This window comes from Egretta garzetta, unplaced genomic scaffold, assembly GCF_000687185.1.
Source record: "Egretta garzetta isolate BGI_Z169 unplaced genomic scaffold, ASM68718v1 scaffold166, whole genome shotgun sequence".
NCBI lineage: Eukaryota > Metazoa > Chordata > Aves > Pelecaniformes > Ardeidae > Egretta > Egretta garzetta.
The window spans coordinates 3,421,714-3,448,803 of NW_009260133.1; the positions used below are offsets into that span (position 1 = coordinate 3,421,714).

A 27,090-nucleotide genomic window follows, 5' to 3' on the forward strand; every position below is an offset into this window, starting at 1 on the left:
TATGGGGAGGCTAAACAGAAGAAAAGTAATTGTTGTGTTTTAATTATCTGCCATCAAATCCATTCTGCTTATAGGAAAGCAGAATTTATGCTGTAGCCAAATCTGGTTTAAGGATGTCTGAAGCTTTCACCATGGAATCTCATAACAAAAGTAAGTGGTTTAGCTGTTCATTGTCTCATGAACAAAAATTCTCTTCTTCTGGCCATTTATAAGCAAGGACCAAATGTCCCATGTTCCTCTAAGATACTTTTATGGAGATTTAGTTGTCTGCTATATAAAACCTAGATGATCATGGGTTATCTTTCCATTGTCTTCTATTACTTTGCTTCTTGACTTTGTGCTGAATTGGTACTTTGTTCACTCCAGTTTTCTTTGCAATTCACTTTGAAGATTCTATACCAGGTACCAAGGTGAGAGATTATACTTTCAATTTAAAAAGGGTTAGTGGTGATGACTACAATTTATTTATACTCCTTAAAACCACTGTAAATTTCAAAAAGCTATAAATCTCACATCCAAAACAGTTCAGGAGTTAGTTTGCATTTTATAGCAGTTATACAATGCAAAAAAAATATTAGAATTTGTCTAATTGAGGGGTAAATTAGGAAGGTCATTTATAGGATATGTTGCTTTTTTAGGTGCTGTTTCACTAACTTCATACTCCATATCTGGATTATATACATCTCTGATATATAAGAACATGACCACTCCTGTCTACACCACTTTGAAAGGGGTAACTGTATTACTGTTTAAAGGAAATTTTTAAATACCATTAGGCTTCACATCCAGGAACTTGCTGTTTCACATTTGATGCTACCATGCCAAATATGTCATAAGATGATGTTTAGAGATCACAGAACCCCAGAAGTAATGGAAATGTCAAATAGTTGGAAAAAAATTGTTGCTGCTTATAAAATGTTACTAGCCCCGTCAGTTCTTAGATTCCTTGCTGATTTTTTCCAAAGGCTTGTTAATTATTAAACAGAGCCACATGATGTTCAGTACTGTAGTTGAAAGTGTGTAGAAATGTTTTTGTGTCAGTGCCAAAGCTGTTTATACTCAGATGGCCAGCAGTAACTAGTCACAGCATTGTTTGTTTTCTGGCAGCCTTTTGTGATTTGGAAAGACCTGTGCCTTGAGCTACCTCAGGTTTCTGTTTTAAAGTGTGGGGGTGACTGAGGATACAGAGAGCAGAGGGAATTCAGTTTTATGTTGATACTTGTGTGCCAAAACTCACAACCCAAGTAAGAACAACTTTGAATGTTAAGAAGCCAGTAGAGCTCTGCCACAGTATGAAGGAAATGACTGATACCCTTTATGCAAGGTATCAAAGAATGTTGTGTTAATTTTTGCAGAAAGCAACTCAAATAAGCAACAGCCCATTTATAGATGAGTCGTCAGGATCTGAGGAAGAAGACAGTTCTCGGTCCAGCTCAAGGACTTCTGAGTCTGATTCTCGAAGCAGAAGTGGTCCGGGTAGTCCTCGGGCTATGAAACGAGGTAGGCAGAAGCCGTAAGAAGGAGTAACTTCTGGGAAGTTTGGAAAACAAGGCAGTTTACATCATCTTAGAAATTTATTCCCTCCTTAAACAGCATGGACATCTTAAATCTAGGCTTTTATCTATTATTCAAGCAGGAGAAAGGAGTGTTATACATGGCTTTATTGTTATTATTATAGATGTCTTTTTACGGCATTAATCTTGTAGCTGGCTGTTGTCATGAGGGAAAAGTGACCCCTACATTTAAAGCAAGAAGCTGTAGTCTATACTGAGTCATGCCAAGGACTTCCTATGACCTTTAACTGTAGGTAGGTAAAAATTACCTAGAAAAAAGTAATTGCCATCAGAAAAAAACCCCACATACACTCAAGTTTATAAAACAAAGTAAAAGTTTCACATGATCAGAAAGCAGGTGAAAAAGTTCTCTCAACATGGTATTTTGTTCTGTCATCTCATGCAATGAAGCATTTCTTTCATTTTTACAGTGATTCTCAAGGTCCTGTGCCAAGATTTAGTTAAAACACTTGAATTCAGTAATGTTCTCTCTTCTGTGGAAGACAGATCTCACAGCTGTAGGTAACTGTGTGTTTTCCATCTGCAAAATGAAAATAATATGCTTCATAACATTGAAAGATACAGTGCTTCCTCATGGGATGACAGTATTGGTGTTACATCCCTGCGAGTATTTCTTCACTGGGTAAACCAGTGGAGACCAAGATCTAAGATCCCAGTGAGGCCAAGTGTTAAGATTCTTCATTATACGTTGCTTTAGAAATACAAAATAACATTATTCAGTACTCTCCATTACACCTGTTAAAATCCCAGTTAACAAGAGCTCTGCTCAGTCACACTTGAGCAGGCAGGTAGAGCCACTGGTCCACTAGGAGCTTTCCAGTGCCAGCCACACATGGCGTCGAGTCCTGTTTCCAGTGATGTAGTTACAGTTCTGCTGCATGAGTGTGAAAAGGACCCATAGTTCCAGCTTCCCAGCAGTGCCAGCATGCTGAGCAAAAACCAGTGCCATGGCTGCAGATGCATCTCATGTTATGTGTTTGCACAACAGGAAGGGTAAATTAGCTAATTTAATAGCTGGTTTCACCTACAGTTTATATCCGTGTCTGTAAAATGGAACCATTCCTTTTGTGCTTTCTTCTCATAAAATAGTCCTGGCATAGTTTAATGCATGGAAACCTTTCCTAACCACAAAACACATATGCACCTATCTTTGTTGAAATCACATTATTTAAAAATCCAGGCAGTCACAAATTCCACTAGGTGCATAATCAGTTTGCTGCATATTTGTTATTTAAAGATCCTATACAAGAAGAGAAGAACCCACTCTGAAAGCCCAGGTGGCTTACCAAAGCAATAAATGAGAAAAGCTTTTTTTTTTTTAAATAACGTTGGCAAATGAGTTTGGAAATTAATGAAACAAAGGAAACAAGGCATCTTCCTTTCAGTCCTGGAGAGTAACCTTTCAGAGTAGAACACTAGGCCTTACAAAAGGACATGTTCACATGTTCAACAATAATTATTTCTATGATGATTAAGGGAGGAGTTTGAATTTCTATTGCTGATTCACTAGAATGGAAACCACAGTGCATTTTCTTTCAGGATTAAAGCTAATAAATTCTAAAAAAAATCCTGAATTCTGGAATTCAGATTTTTAGAAAACCTCAGTATAAAAATTCATACTAATCGCAAGATAAAGACAGTCACCTACAGCTTCAAGATGTATCAGATCCTGAGCATAGCTTCTTAGTACACAAGCAGTTGCATGAGAAATCCAGATTCCAGAGTGAATGATAGAAAGGGGAAGGGGAAAGGTGTTTAGTTTAATTAATGATCCTCTATTCATTTTCTAGAGAATGAGTATGATGCGTGGCACTAACTCCCTCCTTAAAAAAGCTGTAGTAACATAACAGAAGGTGATAATATATAGAAGACATTATTTGTTGTTTCATTCACAAGTGGCTTAAACCCTGTTTAATTACGAAGAAAGTGGGATTCAGGTATCAGCACTGTGCTAATAGTTCGATAAGCTGATATGTAAAAAAATGCTTAGTTCCTGATGGAATTATGTTGATACTTGCATTTGACTGCAGATCCTACTCAGATATTCTGTCTGCATGGATGTTCTGATCTCCTTTGTTTCTAATATAATAAAAAATATGAAGAAACATCTTTCTTTTTTAACGCAGGTGTGTCTCTGTCTTCTGTGACCTCAGAAAGCGACTATGCTATTCCTCCAGATGCCTATTCAGTAGATACAGACTATTCAGAGCCAGAGCAGAAACTTCCTAAGACCTCTTCCTCATCTAGTGATAACGGAAAAAATGTGAGTACTGAAGTTCTGTGAAGAAGTGTACCTGTGGTGCTTTGTGTGTATTTATGTTCAAAGACTGCTACCAAATCGCTATGTTCAGCCTTGCTGACTCACAGGCTGCCTTATGAGTACAAATAGCAAAATATACCAACAGTTAGTTAGCCATGTAAGACTATAATGATTGAAGGAAAGTGGAGGATAATTCTGACCTTTCTGTATAATGAACGGAAATAGGTAGACAACTCCAGAAGACAATCCAAAGCACTTAAGTTTTTCCTTTCTTGGAACCGGATCTGGTATCACATTGCATAGGAAATGCTAAAATAGGCTTAAAATTATTATTTGAATATTCAGGGAAATAGAAGGGCATTCTGCTGAAGGAGTTGGAGGCATCAGTAGAAATCTTATGTGCAGTAGTAACGTTTCCATGGTTTCCTCATAGAGGGAAAATTTTACACATCAGCGAAATCATAAGTAGAGCAATGTGTGAGGTCAAAGAAACCAAACCATTATGGGGTATTAGTCTGTCTCTGGGAGTTTTTTAATGGCCTGTGTTAGTAGTTAGTATCTTAAAATAGAAGTGGATTGAAGGCCTGGTGATGAAGATAATTTATTTTAAGCTTTCTTCACAGAGCAAAACTGTGAACTCCGTTTAGTGTACACACTAAAAGTGTGCCTGTGTGGAGCTCTGAATTACACTGCTCTATATCTGGTATGCAAGTTAGGCCCTGAAGTTGGGAAAAAAATATATATTCACATTGTATTAATTTTGTTCCTTGTTTAATATAAATAATCATAAAGTAAAATCAGGAATCATCATATTCTTCATTCTTTTGTATAGTTCTGGGCAAATCACTTACTCTCCTTCATGTACTATAACTGTAAGTAGGGTTATGAATTAGTTATCCCACATGCATGGCATTTGTCTTAATTGATGTTTGTAAAACTTTGTCATTGGACTAAAAGTCTCATAAAATACTGTATTATTTAGCATGCTTTTTAGTCATTAATATATCTGTGTGTATGTGTATTTGTACATATCTCTGAGGGTTATAGGTATATATTTGTACCTAACTACTTTTTATCTAACTTCTAAATAATCAGGAACCTTTGGAAAAATCTGGATATCTGTTAAAAATGGGTGGTAAAGTAAAGACCTGGAAACGACGGTGGTTTGTGCTTAAAGGAGGTGAATTACTATACTACAAATCTCCAGTAAGTACATGTAACTTACTTGCTGTTTAATATTAGACTGTTTTTACTGAGAATCTAGGGCTGCTAGAAGGAAAAGAAATGCATTCCTGGTGTCTGAGCTGTTAGAGAGTGATTCATGACTCAGTTCCTTGAGAGGTGTACAAGGTACTCAATGTCTAACTAGGAAGTATTTGTCAAGATTAATGTTTAAATGAGTTCTATAATTACTTACTGCTATTTGTCAGTAGATTTAAAATGTTCTTTTTCCATTCTTTTCGCACAGAGTGATGTCATTCGAAAACCTCAAGGTCAAATTGAGCTAAATGCATCTAGCCACATTGAAAGGGGTGATGGAAAACAAACAATTCAGGTGCCTGCTTTTCTCATCTGTGTTTCAGTGGGTATTTATTTCCTCCATCCCCAAAACCAACCCCTTGTTCCAATCCTTACTGGACTGAAAGTCCAAGTGTAGACTTGGAATTAATCAGTGCCCTTCGTTTGAAACCAAAGGATCATTTCAGTTATAGAAACTGTAGAAAGGACTACACGTAGTCTCGTTTGCATTGCTACAAAGGCCAGATCTTCACATAAGAGACATAAATTGGGGCCAGCCATTAAGGAGATAAACTGAGTTTCCTCAGTTGAGCTGTCCTGCAACTTTTCAGATCAAGCCTTAGAAGGCAATGGGTCTGTCTGCTCTGTCTGCCCACCAAATGTTTCATTAATGAAAAGTTATTTGGGAAAAAGAAAAACCCTAAAGTTGTGAAACTACACTGGGTTATATGTTACAACCCCCATACTGTGGGATCAAACGTATAATGTTCTTAAAGCTCAAGATTCTTCTGTTACTACATAGCTGACCACAGAAAAACGAACATACTACTTGACTGCAGATTCTCCCAACATCTTAGAAGAATGGATCAAAGTACTACAGAATGTTCTTAAAATACAGGCTGCCAGTCCACTTTTCATACAGCCTGAAATGAAGCCAACCATGAAAGGATTACTAACTAAGGTAGGAACACTCTTCTTCCCCCAGACTGCTTTATTCAGTATTTCTTAAGAATAATATCTAGATGAAAGTGGCTCTTCAATAAAATAAGTACAAGGAAAACAGACATGTATTCACTTTCCCAGTACTTCACAATGTGAACAATCCAGAAGGACTACCAACTCACCTACTTTGGGCAATATTTTTATTCTGGTTGTTTGATTTGATTTGATTTGGTTTTTCTTTTTGTCTTTTTAATCCATTAGTTCCTGTGTTGAGTTCTCCATTTGCATTTCAGTGGTATTTTAGTTCAGCACGGTTCTTTGACACATGCATAAGTTTCAGTAGTTAACTGACCAAACTTATTTCAGTGGAGTGCTCTATTTTTCAGTATTATTCACTGGGTCAGATTATTTCAAGGAAATAAAAATACTGTATAAAAGGGATTTTTCTCTTTCAATTCTTTCATTTCCTCAGCTTCCATACCTTAGGCCTGATCCAAAGCCAAATGAAAAACTCACATTGGCTTTTACTGGGCTTTGGACCAGCATTTAATGCTTTAATTCTTATGCCCTTAATAGAGTTACGCAGTTTTAATTATTTGTCTAGTAATGTGGAAAGGAATTTGAACCACAGCATTTATTCCCAACATCACCAAAGTTCAGAGATGGTGAAACATAGTCTGCATTTCTCTGGCTATGCTTGTTCCTAATGTTCTGTAATTTCAGGTGAAACATGGATATTCCAAAAGAGTTTGGTGCACTCTAGTTGGAAAAATTCTGTATTACTTCCGTAATCAAGAAGACAAGGTAGGTCCCTTACTTGCTTCCTCAGTGAATGGAAGATAACATACTGAAATAGTTTTTAAACAGTAAGTTCCAGCTGTATTAAGGTACAATTGGCCTTGGTAGTATATGCCCATTTTATCACGATTACCAAACATTTAGACTTCAGATTGTCAGCTTGGAAGTTTCCTATCTAATAGACAGTAATCCAGGGCATGCCAGTTGGTCTCCTTCTCCTACAGGACGTGATATGTATTCTGCATCTTCTCATCCCTAGCTGAAGGGGGACGCCAACTTGCTGACAGCTCAGGTCTCCCTTTCTGACAGGCATGAGACTCTTCAGAAAAGACCAGGCTGTCATTTACTTCTGGAAGCTGACCCTTTCTAATGTATGTTTGCAGTGGACAGTGACTGCAAGTTTCAAGAAATTAAGTGTTCTGTTTATCCCTCAATTGACTTCCAAATCCTGTTCTTTGGTATGTCACTGTGCCTCCACAGTGCTGCAAGAAAGGCAAAATTTAAAAAAGGCTAGCAGGATGCAGGGTTTGCTGCTTTGCAGATGTGTGTCTCTGGGGGGATCTTTTCCTGCTCCCCATAGGAATCATGGAAAAGGAGCTCATGGTCTACAAATGATGAGATGCACAGAAATGGAGATGGAGGATGGCAAGAGAAAGGGAGGAGAAAATTATTTCTGAAACTTAGAGAAAATACTGTTTGAGAAAGAAAAGGAAGAAATGGGATCCACTCAGTTTTAAGTTAACCTCCCAATATCCCATACCCTGTAGGACACAAGGAGCTAAGAAAGAGCAAGACCTAACTCTTCCACATTGGGCCTGACCTTTAGTTCTCTACCCACACTTCTGAATATTGTCAGTCCTAATATTTGCAGTCATATTTACCTAAGAGACAGGGCAAAGGACACCTACCAGTCATACTTTTCTCTGCCCTTTTGCTCCCAAGGCATTGCATTTTTTTCATCAAGAAACATCTTTTTAGTGGAGGTGGGTCAGGAACAAGATTTTGGAAATGTCTCCAAGAATTCTTGTTAATACCGCTGAGGTTATGAATATTTGATTCATACCCTTATTTCTTAGCTCTAGTAAGACTGCTGACACTTGACAAAATGTTAACAGTCCACTGAGCCATTATAACCTGTAACAGTTCAAAAAAATACAGAAAATCTCACTTATTACTTCTAATCTAGTCAAATAATCATACTGGACCCAGTAATTTGTAGTCTCTGTATAATGCTAGTTATTCCCTTTGTTATCTTTTCCTTTTTTAGCCTTTTTTTAAACATTCCACTAAACCTTCTTTCTAGAACTATACAAGTAAGATAGCAATAACTATCCATCAAAACATTTTATTGTAATTACTCTTTAAAAGTGTAATACAGGGATGGGGAATCAAATTACTAGAGTATTAATCTCTAGCTCATCTTACAGAGACATTAAAATTCACTTGCATTTTCTTCTTTGAAGAAATCTCTATGTGTACAAAGTATCTGAATTTACACATTTTTACCATTGAAGATTTTGGGGTTTTAACACGCCCTTTGGAAACATCCAATAAGTTTTCTGGATTCTTGGTGAATATTTCCCTCAGATTTGGAACAAGTTTTGCTGTCCTTTTAAAACAAAATTGAAACTAATTTGCTAGCTTGTAATAGAATAAGAATTTAGCTTTTGTAAGCAGAATAGGTTTTCCAAAGCTAGTTCATTTCTAATGTTCAACAATTTGCTAATTAAAAACATGTTTGCTGTAGTTGAATGTGACTGTGCGGAAACAAATTACACAATCTGCAGTGGTTAATACAGTAATGGAGTCCATTCAAGTGGCCTCCTTTCAAAATGGAATTCAAATTAAAAAATCAGCCAACTGTGTTTTAGTTAAACTTGGTGAATAAATCAGTCTTGACTATTTGTATATGAAATGACATCTCTTGATTTTCAGAATCTTATCTTGTTCAAGAAGTTGAATGCTTCAGAAGCACCACAGAAAATACAAATCATCACATGCATCTTTAAGCCTTTCTAGTGAGAGCACTGGAATAAAGAGCCACCACTATGTAAAGTTTTCTTCAAAATGAGTATATTATTAACTGCTCAGTTTATCAAATCACTATTCAAGAAGCCCACCTTAGATTGAGTCAAGTTTGCCAGCGACTCTCCAGTACCCTATTTTCAAGTTTTAAACAGTATTATTGAGAAGCTAAGAGTCAGCCTCATGTCTTTTTCACCATTGTTGGTATTTCAAGACAACTTCAGGCTTACACTTGAATGTGACACAAATAAGATGCTAGTTACTGTAGTGCCCAAGCGTCCTTCTACTAAAGGGAAACATCCCTCTCTGCTGAATCACTAAGCATTGCTAGACATCACAAACAATACAGAAACGTAGCATGCTGCATGTGTGATGTTGTGCCTTCCTGTTGATAATTACTATGAAATAATTATTTCTGTGAAAATGCCCTTTTGAGTGGCTTTTTGTATAAAATATTTCCTGATAAATGAGCATAACTACATATACAACTGAAGACTCAAGTACTGTGATCTATCAGACTGACAAATGAAATCAGCTGAGAAGGTCTACTACACAAAAAATTTACCTTGTGAATTTATAGCATGAGCAAAATTGATACGTCAACACTACACTGCTGTCCTTTGAAATGACAAGGTTAGGCTTGACCCAGGGAAGCTTTTTTTGGAACCAAGTGTGGAAACTGAAGAATTACTTCTCTCATCCTAACAGACATTTATTGCATTAACTAGGTACAGAAGCAGACCTGGAAAAGAATTTTATAAAATCTCACTTTCAGACTTTGGCACGTATCATTCTGCTGCTGTCTGCAACAGCTGGCTTATCTGACATTCCTTGGCAGGACTGAAAATGAATAAATACAAATGCGTATTGATGGTAGTTCACGTTTTTCTTTCTATTTGTAGAATAAGAAATACAAAATTAGTGGGCACTGAAGCAAATACTTGCTTTCTCACCACTTCTGATATTTATTTTTAGTTTCCTCTTGGTCAAATCAAGCTTTCTGAGGCGAAGGTTGAAGAAGTTGATAGATCATGTGATTCTGATGAAGATTATGAGGCTAGTGGTCGCAGTTTATTATCAACGCATTACACTATTGTTATCCACCCCAAAGATCAAGGACCCACTTATCTTCTTATAGGATCCAAACATGAGAAGGTAATAAAAGGACTTTTTTACTGAGTTTCAGTAACACATCTACAAGTATGGTGCTGTGATATGGATATTTCTTAAAGAGGAGGAGGGGGACCTACAAGTCATCTGGCTTGTAGTTTGATATAATAAGCAAGAAAGTCCTGCTTCATTAATATCAATCAGAGTTTGCGAACTAATGCAATTGAAGGTAATCCTTTTTAAAACAGGCAAAAATAAGCAGGCTTGCCTACATAAGGAGATGGTGCAGAATATCAAATATGCTGTAATTGGAGAATTTTGCTCACATTACACTAACTCATAGACAGACCTGTAGCACACCTTCCTGAGACATTTTGGGATACTGTTACCCATTTGCACTGATAAGACTAACAGTAGGGAAGACTGCCCTACTGAAGTGAAGGAGAAATGAGAGGTATGGTTAAACCCATTTTTATTACCATTGCTTCTTTGTTTTCAAGTAATCTTTTAGACCTCGTTTTGCTTTCTGGCCTCACCCCCAGGTTAGCAGGATCTGGCAGTGATAAAAAGGCACTTATGTTAGCTTTCTGAAGAGGAAATGAAGAATGCCCTGATAACTAGCCATGGCTTCTGAGGGTAAAAAACTTCTGAAGACAGCCCTGTCCAATCTTCCTTGCTTAATATTTGTAACAGAGAGACTACGAATATGGGTGTATTCAAACAAAGGCAAACTCCTCTGGGCCTCAGCAGGAGTGTATGGCAGCGTTTCAAGTTGAGAACAAAATCTTGATGAAGCAGCTCATTCCTACATGTAATGAGTGAGCTGCTGTGTGTTTTTCTGCTTTAGGACATGTGGTGTTATCATCTGACAGTTGCAGCTGGAAGTACCAGTGTAAATGTTGGATCTGAGTTTGAACAACTTATTTGCAAATTATTAAATATGGAAGGCGATACCAGTAAGTTTGGTTTTGTTTCAACATACTAATCTTCTACATACTTAGGAACTGAATTAATTGCAAAACCTACATATTTTATCTGTTTAGCTTCTCAGATTTGGAGACATCCTACCCTTTGCCACAGCAAAGAAGGAATTGCTTCCCCTCTTACAACACTGCCATCAGAAGCCTTACAAACAGAAGCAATTAAATTATTTAAGGTAAAACCATAGCAGATGCCTTTTTTATTAACTGACTTACTATTTTAACTCTTAGCTAAAGAATGGCTATTAGTTGGCTTAATAGAGATGTTCAACAGATAAGGAAAAAGAAAAGAGAAGTTTACTCGTTAGTGAAGGTAGCTAATGGGCAGGAGCAGAATGTCCCCATACTACCTCACCAAAGAGTATCATCACTTCCAATGTAAAGAGATCACTTTTAGTTACCAGGGAGCAGTTCAAGACTTCAACTTCTGGCCTTTCTACTGAGGTTCTTGATAAAGTGCAAGTTAGTAGAAAAATCCATGGCCATCATGGATGATAATAATTTCATCATGAAGTTCCTAAGTCCCAGAGAACCTAACAGCATAGATGGATCTCTGTATTCAGAGAACTGTATTGGAAATACTATTTTTTCAATTTGATTTCAGGAAGAACAAATGGTAGGCAAAAGTTTTGTGGTAGATATATTTAAATCAGCTAGAAGACATTTTAAAATTTGGAAGAAAAAGAAGGCAGAGTTTAAGCAAGTCATTCATTATTTCAAATTGAGATAGAAAGCAGAAATTCTACTGCTCTTTTTAATAAAAAGAAAATATTTTCTTCATATAAAGTAGCTATTCTTAAAAGACTGATTAGGTATTCTAGTAATATAAATAGAGAGAATAAATATTACGGAGTAAAATTATTGAAAGTGTTTCACAAAATTTTTAATTCACTTTTAAAGATTTTCATACACCTTTAAAAATACACATATGTATATCTCCCAGTAGCAGTGGAAAGGCTTTATGGTTAAGAGACATGTAATGGTTCTGTGTTGCAGCAACTGCTGTGTTGCAGCTAGTTTCCTGAGAATTTCTCTATGCCAGTAAGACCTTATATCTTTCCCCGTGAAAGGCCAGATAGGTGATTTGTATCTATGAGAGGGAGTATGCTGCAATGCTATTAACCTTCTTTCTCCTCTCTCCTGCCCTCACCCAGGTAAAACTACTCCTGAACGTTAAATAATAGCCAGTCTATTTCAGAGACAAAATAAAGTCTTGCTGTTCCTTTTTTGTACGTTGTGAAACAAATTACAAGTTGTCAAGGCATAGAGCTTGGATAAATGAACTTTCTCCACAGAACTTACACAAGTCTAAAGACCAGATTCCCTGAAGCATCAGCTATCTGGAGAATTTCGATGTAATGGTTCAGATCTAGAAAGGAATTCAAGACAAGCACCATACATTCAGGCACAGCCACTTGTAGGCAAGCCTTCCAACTTGTTTCTCTGAAATGTTCGAAGCACTTTAAAGAAGTACATCCATCTTATTTTCTGCAATCCTGCAGCATGAAAATATAAAAGAGAATCTATTTCTCTGATAAAACTAAATTTATATCTATTTGGATATCACTTTTGGAAATATATTTCAGACCCAACTTAAATCACAGACACCTACCTAAAATAAATAAATCAGAGATGGCATGTATGACCTTTATTGAAACTTTGTATAAATCAGTTTAAAAGTCAGGTAGGGAATTGATTTAGAAATGGATCAAGTCATGTTTCAGTTATTCCATTGCTCATAAAAATTAGTCCTGTGCATCCACATATTTTCAGAAGGACTAGAAATAGATTTGGCTTCCATCCATTTCTTTTATTTTGCTTATACACCTTGAAAATTCATCAGCTATTATATAGTGTAAGTGCAATGAGTGATAGTAAGCTCTCTTCTAATACAGCACAACAAATGCTTAACACCTGGCTTTCCTAAGACAGTACTGGGGATGGGAAAGGTTATACTTACCCTCAGTAAAAATACCCGGAAAGCCAAGACATAAAACAAATTGCTCTGAGTTACGGATTTCTTATCTGTGTATATTCTGCCGTGTTGTGCTTGCTACTTGCACAAGCATTTTACACTGGCTGCCATTGAGAGCTGGACACCTTGTGTTTTAAAGTCCTGTGCAGGGATAAGCTGTGTTCAGCATGCCCTTGAACCTGCCTACCACCATATGGAGTGAAAAGCGTGGTTTTTAAGAGGTGTTTTTATCTTAAGTCTCTCTGTATAGCTTTTCACCCATTCTGGCCCCTTTCCGCCCGTTTTTGCAGGGCCAGCAGGGTTTCTTTTGTCTACTGGTAAACTGACTAATTGTGGCCCCAATTATAGTGCACTTTTGTTATACAGAACATCTAAAAAGATTTGTTGGAACTTTTTGTATGTAAACTCACTTGTTTATTATTTTATATCTAGACCTGCCAGTTGTTTATAAATGCTGCAGTTGACTCTCCTGCCATTGATTACCATGTATCTTTGGCCCAAAGTGCTTTGCAGATCTGCCTCACACATCCTGAACTTCAAAATGAGATCTGTTGCCAGCTTATTAAACAGACGAGACGTCGACATCCACAAAACCAGGCAGGACCAATACAGGTAACCCAGTATTTATTTTAATGGTATCTAGCACAGACTGTTTAAATTGGTAAAGGGGCTCCACACTTCTGTAGCATTTGCTTAATAAAAACCTGAAATAACATCTTATTGCTACCGTGTGCTCCTGAAACAGAGCTGATGCATCAAAGTACTTATATCTGATGACAGGGTTTATCTGTGCCTGTGCTGTTTTTACAGGCTGAACATAAAATGGGCTATCTTCAAGTAAAGTGTTAAGTAAGACATCATGTATAGAACCTAATTCTCTTTTACTGCATTTTGCTAAGAGAGGTGCTGCATCAGGAAGCATGGTGGACTAAACCACATGGCAGATGTCTGAGTAGCATGAGTGTGAAGAAAAGCTGTAGTGCCATGTCGTGGAATCTCAGATATGCTCAGGGTTTCGGATAGATGTCACCTCTTGTATGTCATGCTGTTCTGCGTGCACCTGACACACTAGATTATAAATACATACTTAAAATTCTTCACCTTTGTCCATTGCCAGCTATTAAATGAACTAAAATGGAAAGGAAAGCTAATACTTATAGTTTGTGTAGAATTAACAGAACTGGAACAATAGTGCATATGATGGAGGAATATGTACAGAACTATGAGATGGATCAGAAAATGAGAAAGGAAATTACCACATCAAGGCTTTTGTAATAGACATGTTTTTCTCTTGCCATAGATAGTAGAACATGACAAGCAGACATAACTATTATCTAGAAACAGCCCATATCTGGGATATGGTCAGTATGTGTGCATTGCTAAAACATCCACAAAGCTTTTATAATGGACTTAGCACATTCATGTCAATTAGCATTCACTGAACTTACATACAACTGATGGAATTTAAATTAACCGTAATCCTTCTTTGGTACTTCTGTACCACTGGCAAGGCCTTCTGTCTGATACAGATAAATAAATTGTTGCTATCATAATCCACTGGCATGATTTTTAAGGGTTAACATGTTCAGTAAAATGTTCATAGCCTCACACTGATTTCTTTAAGTCCTAAATTCATGCTGTAGTCTCCCACACTTGCTTCTACTGCTTTGTCTTCCTGAAACAGAGCCAATGCTATGCTCCATCAAAGTACAAGTATTTGATGAAAGGGAATATCTGTGCCTGTGCTGCCAAATTCCTATTTAATACCAGGCAAGTCAGATAAATCAAGATAGAGAAACCCCATTTTCTAACTTTCAGTGTGATGCATTGATACAATTGTGAGAAAAGTAGTGGCAACATTAGTAAGTGTACCTCCAGAGTGCACGAGAGGGGTCTGTATTAAATGAAGCCTATGGGTACATATTGAGCAATGAAAATATAACAAAATATTAAGTAATTGTTTTTTCAATAGTTACTATCTACTTGGTAGGAGGAAAATGCTTTACAGGTTGCTTCGTAATATATATAACTGGAGACATGAATCAAAATTGCACGGGGTTCTCCTCATTTCTTAGTGCTTGGCCTTGCAGCCTTAGTAATTTTTTCCTGTGTATTACTCCTTTTTATACAAACTGATCTGCTTTCCCACTTCCAGCCCTGAAAGAAACTTGCTGTACAGAATAAATAGAAAGCATTTTGGCCTTCTGATGAGGTGACATGCTTATTTACTCAGCTTTTTCTCTGTTTTGTTTTTTTACTCCTATTTACAGCTGTCTGTTACTTGACTTGGCGCAGTAAGCTGCACTGCTGGCCAGCAGCCACTGCAGGAAGTTTTACTTTGTAAGATGTTTAAAACAGTGAATGTCTTCCTTTTGTCCAGGGCTTGCAGCTCTTGGCTCTCTGCGTTGGACTCTTTCTGCCCCAGCATCCATTCCTTTGGCTTCTTAAACTTCATTTAAAGAAGAACGCAGATTCCAGGTGTGCCTGAATATTATTACCCAGATAGTTGACTAGTCTTTCTGAAGTACCTTATTTTCAATCTTCCATTTAGTATTTCAGATCTTTTGGCATATATTTAAAAAAAAAATTGAGTAGAATTGTGCTCCAGTGCTACAAAAATGTAGTACACGTTACTTTTATGCATCCCTTGGGAAAGTTATCCTTTGTTTTGAAAAATACTCTGCAATGGAACTCTGGCTGTATGTTGCAAAACCACGAAAACCAAAATATGGCAGTTACACAAAACGCTCTGAGCCATGTTCATCTTTGGCACAATTCTCTTGGTCTCAGAGGACTAATTGTCCTTATAATTCCACATGGAAAAATGTGTTGGAAATCTTGTGGTGAAATCTGACTGCTCCTCCCATTTGGCACCCCCAGAGGGACTTACTCACAGTTTACTATCCTTTCAATCAATTCCCCAAAATTGCCTCATTTCTCTTTTTGTCACAGAACTGAATTTGGGAAATATGCAATATATTGTCAGCGATGTGTAGAGCGTACCCAGCAGAACGGAGACAGAGAAGCCAGACCTTCCAGAATGGAAATCCTTTCCACTCTTCTACGAAACCCCTACCACCACTCCCTGCCCTTCAGTATTCCAGTTCATTTCATGAATGGCATATATCAGGTAATATCAGGTAGACCACAAAATCTAACCTCTCAGCCCCTTGGTATTAGCATATACATGAAGTAGTATATCAGAAACAGAACTGTAATTGTTAAGGTAAACACGGTTCAAGTTCGTCCTGTGCCAGTGCTAGCAATGACAGGCACAAGGTAATTGAATCAGATTTGATCAACGAAGAGTAAAGGTTTGGAGGCAAATCATTAAAAGAAAGAAAAAAAAATTAACACCTCTTAAGAGTGAGAAATACTAAAGTTCTGTTTCTTATTTAACCTGACCACTGAATGAATGAATTAGACTGAAGAACAGGGAAAGGTATTATATTCCACTTCCTTTCATCAGACATCTTGAAAGTTCAATATCTCACTGAAGGCCTGGAAGCACAGCTGTAACTCCCATTATCAGTCATGAAGGATAACTGTATTTGTTACAGAACAAACACAGCTTCATTCTTAACTCTTCATCAGTCAAAGTCTGTAGGAAACTTTCCATGGGCTTCACATCCTGGTTTGTGTTTCTACCTGTAAGAGCTGGCTGAAAAGAGTTTTTTAACAATTCACAGTATTCCTAGACAAAAAGCAAGTTTTTGGTATGAAATCAAAACTATATCGAATAATTTTTTTATTTCAGGTCACAGAAGAACTCTGTTTTTTTTTCCCCTCTAAGTTTCTTAATTGGTTACTGCTTGCCCAGTAAAACAGAAAAAAACAACATGTATTTAAATCATCCTAAAAGGTTTCAAAATTGAAGTTTGAAGGAGAAAAGCAGTAACTACTCACTAGTTAGTTATTGGTCAAAAATGTATACTTAAGGGTTATGAAAACTTTAATTAAATAAATAAATTCCTTCGGTGGGATCAGCAAATAACCAGTTATAGTGGTATTGAAAACTCTTGTATTCATCTCTAAAGCTAGATTCAACAGAATTTTTTTTTTAATTCCAACCACTGAGAAGCCCAAATTAGAAGTCCAAGATCCTTTTTCAAGATATTTCTTTACAGAAAAGAGGTAAGGGGCCTTCTTAAACATATCAAATACAGGAAAACACCCTCAAAGTAGATAGAAATGAACAACAGCAACCACAATCTGTATAAAAGCCATTTGCCATCTCTTGCTAAAATGCTTTAATGTTAGTAACAGACAAAAATTCTGATTTGGGAAAATAAAACTTAGAAGGCTCTTTCTATTACTGGCATATGTAGTACTGACAGAGCAACATTTGTAAAATGTTTTGGATCTGCCAGTGTAGATCTGCCAGTAAATACCCCTCTGAAGTTGCACATGATGAGTTGTCTTCATTTTTCAAGTGGTATTTCTCACAAAAAGGTAAATACCCCTCTGAAGTTGCACATGATGAGTCTTCATTTTTCAAGTGGTATTTCTCACAAAAAGCTCAGGTACTAGACTGCTTTCTGTTACATAAATTCAGTAAGAGAAATGCAAGTGTAGCAAGTGCAAAGAAAATAGTATAAACGAAGAAAAGAAAACCAAAATACAACATTTGAAAGCTTTTTAATAGTGACTTTGGTTTCATAAACAAAATGCAGTAAGGTGTAATCTGCTGGGAAGTTTGTCAATTTTTGGATGGAGAAAAACTCCACTAAATTGACTCCCCATGTGGAGATCTTGAATCTTTTCCAAACCCTTTATGGATTTTTTTTATTTCCAATGACAATAAGTTATTCATAGGGGATGGAATTACTCTTACATTGCCACTGTTATTCTAGAGGTATTATCCTTCAATATCTTTGATTTGGCAGGGGGCAAGGCAGTGAGGTTTTTTTATTGAGTTTGATAGCAAAATACATTTTGGCTGCTTTTTTAGGTTGTTGGATTTGATGCCTCTACCACAGTGGAGGAATTTCTAAACACCCTGAACCAGGATACAGGAATGAGGAAACCAGCTCAGTCAGGATTTGCACTGTTTTCTGATGATCCCTCTGGCAAGGATATAGAGCACTGTCTTCAAGGAAACATCAAGGTAAGCAAAAACCTTTAATGAGCTCTGCATATAAAACAACAAAATATCTTCGTTTTACAGAGCTCTCTTCAGACAATGTAAAGGAAAACACTTTTCAGGCTGAAAACTGTCTTTAGGGTTTTTTCCTCATAACGTAAAAGGAAAGATTAAAAAAAAATCACTATTTCAATTTCTGAAATTCATTCAGTGAACTATATTTAAAAGCTTTGTCTAGAATGATGCTATAGAAGTAGCAGCTGCGTTAAAAAAGAAGAATAAAGCTGTTACTAATCACAGTCCTTTAAAAAGCAATTGGATTCCAAGATGCATTTAGACATTTCTTGTATGGCTCCAAAAGATGACCGTTTGAGGTCCAAAAAGTCATTCATGGTGGGGCAGAGATCCTGGGAAAGAAAAAAAAGAGAGGAAAGGGTTCTTTATCTAACTAGAGAATAATTAGGGTTCTGTTCAGGAAATTTCCAATGTTTGGCTTATCATTGTTCTGAATTCTGAATTTATTTCCCTCTATTGCTAGAATTAAATTCTTTGCAGTAAAGATTGGCAAAATGCAATATAATCTACACTTTAATAAAATATTAGATATTTTTCAAGCTTTTTAGCAACTAATGAATAATGAATTTTTTGTGCTTCTATCAATTGGTTCTTTTGCACCCTTCAGCCAATGTTTACAGCTGCACTTTGAGTCACAAGGTACAGTATAACCAGGCCTTAGTGACAAAGAAAAGCAGGGCCGTCCTGATCAGCTCTCTTCCCTTACTAGAATAATTAGCATACGGAAAGCAAAATGTATAAAAAATGTACCTATTTTCCTGGTAAATGCAACTTCAGAAGCTGGTCACATTACTGCTTCCAGGAAGGCTCTTCTATGAAGGAGCACATGAAGCCCAACAGGGCTCCCAGGACCTCCACTCCACCTCCTCCCCACCTGCCCACCTACACCACTTGTCGTAAACCACTCTAGCTGCACTTCATAACAAACTTCATACAAACTTTGCAGCAGTTACCAGAAAGGACCTGAAAACCTCCAGCATGCAGCAGAAAGAGAAGGCAGAGATCAAAGGCATTTGATTAATTATATAACAACTCACTCTGTATAATCACACATTCATTGGCGGCTGCTAAATCAAGTACCTGGCCTTTCCATATAAACGTGTTATGGCTCGTTCCCAAAGGTAGTGTGTGTGTTGCAGGATAAACAAACAACAAAAACGTTAATTATTAAATGCTCCAACTAAGAAATGCAAGTAAACTTGTCTTTCAGTAAGTTTAAAAATTCAAACTATGTATGTTTCTGATCTGTAATAGGTTAAAGATATTAAAATAAGTAGACAATTTCCATTCAAAGGTCTTTTCAAAGAGGAATACATGGCAAAGTCAGTTTTGTAATGCTTTCCTTCTAGATCTGTGACATTATTTCAAAATGGGAGCAAGCCTCCAAAGAACAACACCCTGGGAAATGTGAAGGCACAAGGACTGTCCGCCTTACTTACAAAAATAGGTTTGTATAGCAAGTATGCAGAGTTTCTTCATTTGAAAAATAATGCCTGACTCAAAACTTGCAACAAAAATAGTAAATAGGTGTAACCAGAGAATTTTAAAAAAAAAAAAAAAGTTAATTTTTTCTAGTTCTTCAGAGGTGATCAGGGCTGCCAAAAAAACCCCCAACCAACCAAGCAACACTGAACTCAGAAGACTGAAATTAAATATTTGCTCACAGGTTCAAGTACAAGTGTTGCTCTGCTGATGTGTTTTGACGCTCACGTAAACATGTCACATTCAGAGCAGATACTGCTAATCCCCTGGGCTAATGCATTTCCCCATCTTCTTTATTTAATAACTTTCTGTCTTTTCTGTAGGCTTTATTTTTCGGTTCAAGTCCATGGGGAGACAGAGAGAGAGAAGCTGCTGCTAGTATATCAGACAAATGATCAAATAGTCAATGGACTCTTCCCCGTAAACAAAGAACTAGCGATGGAATTGACAGCTCTTTTAGCTCAGGTAATCCTTGTGCATTAATGACTCACTCGGCAGTTGTACAGATGAAAAACTTGAATAAAGAAACTGGTCCACGATTGCTTGACAGTCAAGTGACCTCCAGCTTTTTTACACGTGATAGTGCAGGAAATAGGCTGGGCTGGAATTTTTGTGTAAGGTTAACTCTGTACTTCAGTAGAAATGCTTTACAGCGTATGCTGCTCTTGGCACCAGTACGGATAAAACGTGCTTTACCTCCTACACAGTCTTTGATTAAATATCATGTCATCACGTACCGTTTCTTGATTCACTATTCCTTACATGATTTCTGCAAGTTAATACACCAAAGTAGCAGCTGTTTAATGAAAGCCTAAGACTCCTTTACTAGACGTGGGTCTTGGTAAGATCTGTTTTATTTTTAAAAAATTAAAGGCTCAAGGGAAGGTTATTGATAAAGTTACTTGATGGTGTTACTCAATAAATTTAAACTGGTTTGTGTCAGCTGGAGATCTAGCAATCTTGGAGCAGAACTAGTAAGTATTATATTTGTACAATTTATACTTCATGTTTATCTGTTTTCTATGGTAAATATAAAACAAGAAAAATAAAATTACTTGCATGACTTTTGTATCGGTGACAAATATACATGAATTGACAAACTGTTTCATTTTATACTTGGTAAGACAGAGGAAAAGATAGCTCATAATACTCAGATAGAAAATTATTCTGGAATAACAAAAGAATTTCTTCTTTGTGGTCTTTCCCTTAGGTAGAGATTGGAGATTTTGAACGGCCTTTCTCCACTCCAGCAGGGCAAGTCAATTCCCAGTCCAAGTCCAATCAAACGTTAAAACAAGTTTTGGAGAGATTCTACCCAAAGAGATACAGGCATGGCTGTTCAGAGGAACAATTAAGGTGAGATGTATTTGCAATTCATATTCTCTCAAAATCTAGGAGTGAAATGAGGAGGTTTTAAATTGTCATTAGGTACAACTTACTGTTATGCCATACTTGCCTAAACCCGTGTTTGAAACTCATATTCTTGCTAAATTACCCATTCCCTCTGTATATTTCTAATCTAAAATAGAGGACCATTGTTAAGGGCACATTCAAGCAAAAGCTGTACAAGTTACTACATTGTGTTACAAAACCCGGAGATTTTGAAATTCTTATTTTTCTTATTCAGCAAATCTAAATTAAGTCCGTGCACAGACTAAAGGACTACTGAAAGTAAAGGACACGCGGATCTGATCTGAGTGTTTGCTGTTCGAATGTGCTATCTCTGGCAGCCAGCCAAATTGGCAATACATTAACTTAGTGGGCTTGCTAGTAAGATATCACTTAATTTAAAATGAATAATTTGCAAGTCATTTCAATCAACACCTATTAAAATAAAGAAGAGCAGAACAGTGTCATAAATTATCCAAAGTCAATGACATAGCCATTTTGAAGTCCAATAAAAATCATAGAAATCTTCATTCTTCACTACAGGGCTGAGAAAGTTTGAAACTATTATCATATGCACAAAGTAACATTATTACATACTCAGAAGATAATAGGGACATTCAAAAGTATATGCACAACAAATATAAAGTTATGCAATTAATTTCAAAGGACAAAGTATGAGAGGTCCTAGATTAGACTAACTAATGGAGGATTAAGTCAAACAACTGTCAAACTGTTCAAGTAGTCCCTAAACTACCAGTTGCCAGACCTGGAAGTCTGTGGCAGGGAAAGAATCACTCTATACGTGCCCTGTTTCTTGTATTCTTTTGCTAAGGGTGCAGTTTGACTTCATAAACTTCCAGTAAGAGTAAGCTGCAAGTGAAAGGTCTCGCTGTACTACGCATTCCCCCTCCCTTTTCTTGGGCTGCATCTAATAATCTTGTCGCTGCCAGGTGAGTCACTCCTGCAAGTCAATGTGCTAGAAAGGTATTCTGGGGTTTTTTTTATTTGAAGGGTTAGTTTTCCATAGGATCATTTCATTGAACCAACTCACCATGGGGCCACAAAAGAAAAGAGCCAGTGTGAACACATCATGCATCAGAAGCACCCTTTTCGGCAGCAGCGCCCAGACACACTATAATAAAGTAGCATTAAGCTTTATCTTCCACATCTAATACTAGCCACAGGTAAAGTTATGTACTAAGCTGGATGGATTTTTGGAATGACAACTGGCATAGCTGTTGAGTACTGATAAAGGTAGATTGATCATCTGTGGAGACACATTAAAAGCTGTGCTAGACTTTTTCCCTTTATGCTGCAACTGCTACATCAATATTTAATCATAATGTTGCAGAAATCAGAAGATACTTCATAATTTTCATGTGCATAAAAATATTAAATGACACTTTGGATTTATTCAATACTGTATAAGTGATAGTTGTTGCATTAACTTAAATTATCATTTTAACAAATGGATTTTTTTTTGCTCATTAAACTCGCTATGGGTAAGCATTTAAATTCCTTTCAATAACTAAATTACATATTTCATTTCAACAGACAGCTTTGTCAGCGATTGTCTACAAGATGGATGGCTCTCCGGGGGCACAGTGCTGCAGACTGTGTGCGCATTTATCTCACTGTAGCCAGAAAATGGTCTTTCTTTGGTGCTAAATTGTTTGCAGCAAAAGTAAGAAACTTTACTGAGTTTGAGTGGTGGGGGTTTTTTAAACATAAATATAATTTGCCAATAGTGATACCTTTTTGTTAAAAATGAGTGTGTTACACATGTGCTGATTGAATCTCTTGTCAAATTACTAACGTGTTTAAGCCATACACTGGCAAAATGTAATAGCCGTAGTACTAAATATACCATAATGGTAACTTTCCAGTACACTTATTGCTTGTTTTATATTATTAATCTAGGTGGTATCTTTTCATTTTCTTATATCTTAGTTTGAGATAGCCTTTTTGTTCCAGACTTTTTTTACCCGATAACTAGTAGAATACTGGAAAAGCATCATTAACTGGCTATGGAAGCTGAACCTTGCAGAAACAACTGAATGTTGTTAAGGGTGTTTAGAGCACTCCCTTCTGTGCTGGCCTCTCTCAATTTCTCTTAAACCACAAGTATCTTAATTCTCTTGATTCGAGTAACAGCTGTTAAACAGAACTGTCACCTCACCCCTTATGTTTTATTAGGTAATCCTAGTGTGTGTGTGTATATATATATATATATATGATTGCTTATCAGCACTCTGTTCTTTGCTTATGGAAGCGTATGTGCTAGTGAACAAACTTTAAAGCACCTGACTTTTTTTATTTATTTTATTAATGAGACTGTACATTTTATTGGACTAAGCACCAGGGGAGGCTTCAAGAGTATTAGGTTGAGTTCATAGCTCTGCCACTGGCCACCTACATGGCTTTGGGCAGCTACTTCAATTCCTTTACATCAGTTCCCTCCCAGTGTAAACCTCAGTAAGATCTGTGGATGGAGAGAGCTCTATAATAGCTGAGAGTTAATAATTATTTACATATTGCCTCATTTTGAAGTAGCAATTAAAGAACATTTCTCTTTGTAGCCTCTAGCAACATCCTCAGCTGAGAAGTCCTTCATATGGTTTGCTGTACATGAAGACGGCGTAAGCATCCTAGATTACAGCTCTATGGTAAGTGAAATTTCTTTTTTTGTTTTGGTCAAAGTAGATTTTAATACTGAGTATATGGAGAGATTTGCCACCATACTACATAAAAGACGGCATTAGCCTTCCATGCTAAGTTATCTAGTCTTTCTCTTAAAGAAAAATTCATTCCTTTCAAAATGCTTTAATGTTATCATCATTATAGTAGCACTAATAATAGATATAAGTAATGAATTCTTTCACAGAATTTATTTTTGTTTATCAGATACAGTTTTTATATCTTTTAATGAAATGTTAATGTTTTAATCATTCAGATGTCAGGAGATCCATAGTTACAGTTCTTACAATAACATTAATTTTCTTTTCCTGGAGACTTCATTTTCCATTATTATTCATAATACACTCTGCAAAGAGCAGTTGCTTTAAAAGATTGTTATTTTCATTGTATTATTTTTGTTTAATAGTAGGTAATATAACCCGGTGTTATTTAATTATGTCATTTTAGGCTCTGATTTTTCTTTGATTTCCAATAAAAGTTTTCGCAGAAAACGACTCATGGTAATTGGTGTAAAAACACAGTGCCTGAGAAGATCCCTGCTTTAATTTATATGCTGCAAAGAAACAGAATGGCACGGTGCTATTAGCAAGTGCTAATATTGAATATCAGAAAATTAAAATCTCAACTTTATAATTGTACTGATATGGGCCTTTTCATTACGCTTCTGTGCAGTTAAAGAAATAATAAAACAAAGAACATGAGGAGAGCAAACAGCAGCTCTGTTCAGAGAACAGGCAAAATGAGCTTGCATCAGACTGCAGAAAGCTCTGTGAACACTATCTACTCCTAGAGCTAGCTGTGGCATTTCTGCAGAGCACTGCCAGTTTACAATACCTTACTTGCCATTCAAGAAACGCCCAGTTTCCAGGGAACATTCTGATTTTCTGTAGGAAGGATCAAGGGTATCAGAAATGGTGTTGCAAGGGGTAGTTAGAGAAAACATAATTTCAAAATAAGGGCAAAAAGAGGTTTAGTAACCGAAGGACACGAAGTCAGTTATTGTACACATATTATCTCCCGATGAATTTCAAATGTGGACATCTGCAGCACATTAATATGAGTCATAATAAGAAATTAAATGCTAATCATAGACTCAAAAGCCACTAGTGTGGTGTAGGACATTGAACGATAAGAGCCAAGGCATGGAAAGCAGAGGAGCCTTGAAGAGCATTTATGTTTCATCATGGATGTGAAAAAAAAGAGAACAGAATTTAATTTCACTTGTGTGTATGTAAACTACATCACTGCACAAAAAGAAGTCCTAAATCTAAATTCCTTTAGATGTCTCATGCTCTGCCATTTAATTTATTTAGACACTGCTTCGATTTCAGATGGAATTCCTAAAATTAACTTCCCTCAGAGTCAGCGAAGACTTGTGTAAATTGAATTACACACTTGAGTTGAAACCTGTTTATAATACCTCTGATCTAATTAATTTGGAATAGAAACAGAGGGCAAACTTCTAAGAGTTATCATCTGCAATGCAAATTCCCGATAGTGAAGGTCTGAACGAAGCTATCCCAAAATCTACAATTAATTTCAAGATTTACAAGAGGCTAACAACAAGATTTTTAAAAATACACGTAATTATATTTTTAAAAGAAGTATTTGTCATAATCTGTTTTTCCTGCATTGTCCTGCTTATAGCTTTGCGTTTTGTTCTTTTGGTTTTCTTTTTTAAGCGATTAACAGTTACATATACATATAAGAGCCTGATGACTTTCGGAGGCTATCAAGATGATTTTATGTTGGTTGTTAACAATGCTCAGACAAAGGACAAATCAACTGAAAAACACCTTTTTGCCATGACAAAACCAAAGGTTGGTATATTACCTGAAATAGTTTCCCACCATCTGCTACTTTTCTACTACTTCTAGTGGGTAATCCTTAACAGATGTGAAAGATGAAACACCTTCTTTATTCCTAGCATTCTCAGATCATTGACTTTTGCCAGATGGTTTTAGAGAGCAAAACAATTAGCAATGTAAGAGCTAACGGTGGTGACCATACTGATGTGTTCCTTTTCTTTTCACGTCCCTGTCTATAACATTCCAAATTTTTCATAGAAGGACAAAGGCGGCTATTAAGGATAGGAAGTATATTGGTCAAAACACGACTCGTCATACAAATAAGCGTAGTAAAATACATCTGTTCAAGTGTCTGTCAGATCATGCCCTTACAGGCAAGGTTGTGTGGACTGCAAAGAGAAAATAGGCTAAAAAGCTCCCAGAAGTCTGTATTACTTTTATCTACCCTGCATCTTTAGTTCTCTGAGCACTAGATATTTTCTAGCAAAACTGAAGGAACACATCATGAAAGTTTTGGTTTTTTTTAAGAGTGTCATCTTTCGGACTTCAAAATCTCTCTCAAAGTGAAAGAAACCATCTGTTTGAATCATTGAGGACTGTGGAAGACGAAGTACCTAGCATACTGATGGGAATAACATTACATTATTGGCAAGGAGCAGTAGAAAAAAGCTCTATTAGGCATCTCCTCCCTCCCCATCATTAATTTGTTTGATAAAGTACAAGTACTTTTCCAGTTGATAATGATTGTCACTTGCTAAAAAGTTAGCTATTTTTTCAGCAGTCAAAACACATCACTGTATTTTTCAGAGAGTTTTGTATGTTCCTGTTATAGATTCTTGAGATCACTCTACTGATTGCCAGCTATATTAACAACTTTCATCAGCTGAAAGGAGCTGCTCTTCACCTCTCTGCTCCAGCATTACTGACACCTCAAAGTGGACAGAAACTCAAGGAAATGGGCAGTCAGCCACTTCTTGCAAACAACAGACCAACTAAATGTCCCACTTTGTTATGAAAGGATTATGCATCATGACAATCCATCTTTGTTACAGGGTTTCTACACCGATTGACAACATTTTGATGTAGGCATAAGCAGGTCCATAACCAAAAGAACGGCCAACAGGTTTACATCCATTTCAGTGGTATGTAACAGGAGGAGCCCTTTAATTAAAGCCCTGGCCTGAACTGGAATGATGATGAGCCAATGTAAGGATTATGCTTTACTGGTGGTAGCTTATGCCTACAACTCAGAAATAAATCTGTCTGTTGATAATGATGGGGAAAGATGGCCTTAGGAAAAAATGTATAGATTTTAGTCATTTTCCAGATACCTACTCAGGGACCAAACTCTCTTCAACTCTAACTCTTTGACTCTGTTTTTCAAAAGTATACAAGTTGTATAACCTTCATTTTGAAAAGGAATTTTTGTTTAGAAAAAAAAAGTCAAGCACAGAATATTTTCCACTTCCAGAACCCCTCCTTATTTGCAATACAAGCACCGTGGGAGTAAAAAGAACTAATTGTTTCATTTGTATAATTGTTCCTCCTTTAAAAAAAAAAACATAAGCGCATCATGTAACTATTATAAATCTAAAGAGTATTCTCATGATACACTCTAGCTTTGTTATACAGCTATTTTACTTGGCAAATCTT

General features: G+C 36.6%; 1 protein-coding gene across 1 annotated transcript in view; it reads left to right on the plus strand.

The window, feature by feature from the left end:
• PLEKHH2 (pleckstrin homology, MyTH4 and FERM domain containing H2) overlaps positions 1–26,452 on the plus strand; it is a 48,147-nt gene extending 21,695 nt beyond the window's left edge. Inside the window, exons 8-29 of the mRNA XM_009641595.1 lie at positions 75–150; positions 639–733; positions 1,356–1,500; positions 3,701–3,837; positions 4,930–5,040; positions 5,303–5,389; positions 5,876–6,034; positions 6,739–6,819; positions 9,814–9,993; positions 10,796–10,904; positions 10,992–11,104; positions 13,336–13,515; positions 15,284–15,381; positions 15,856–16,033; positions 17,855–18,010; positions 19,411–19,508; positions 19,867–20,008; positions 20,754–20,899; positions 22,487–22,616; positions 23,512–23,598; positions 25,312–25,449; positions 26,270–26,452. Coding sequence (XP_009639890.1) covers positions 75–150; positions 639–733; positions 1,356–1,500; positions 3,701–3,837; positions 4,930–5,040; positions 5,303–5,389; positions 5,876–6,034; positions 6,739–6,819; positions 9,814–9,993; positions 10,796–10,904; positions 10,992–11,104; positions 13,336–13,515; positions 15,284–15,381; positions 15,856–16,033; positions 17,855–18,010; positions 19,411–19,508; positions 19,867–20,008; positions 20,754–20,899; positions 22,487–22,616; positions 23,512–23,598; positions 25,312–25,449; positions 26,270–26,452 — 2,829 coding nt within the window. The remainder of the gene's footprint in view (positions 1–74; positions 151–638; positions 734–1,355; positions 1,501–3,700; positions 3,838–4,929; positions 5,041–5,302; positions 5,390–5,875; positions 6,035–6,738; positions 6,820–9,813; positions 9,994–10,795; positions 10,905–10,991; positions 11,105–13,335; positions 13,516–15,283; positions 15,382–15,855; positions 16,034–17,854; positions 18,011–19,410; positions 19,509–19,866; positions 20,009–20,753; positions 20,900–22,486; positions 22,617–23,511; positions 23,599–25,311; positions 25,450–26,269) is intronic.
• Positions 26,453–27,090: the final 638 nt, after the last annotated feature.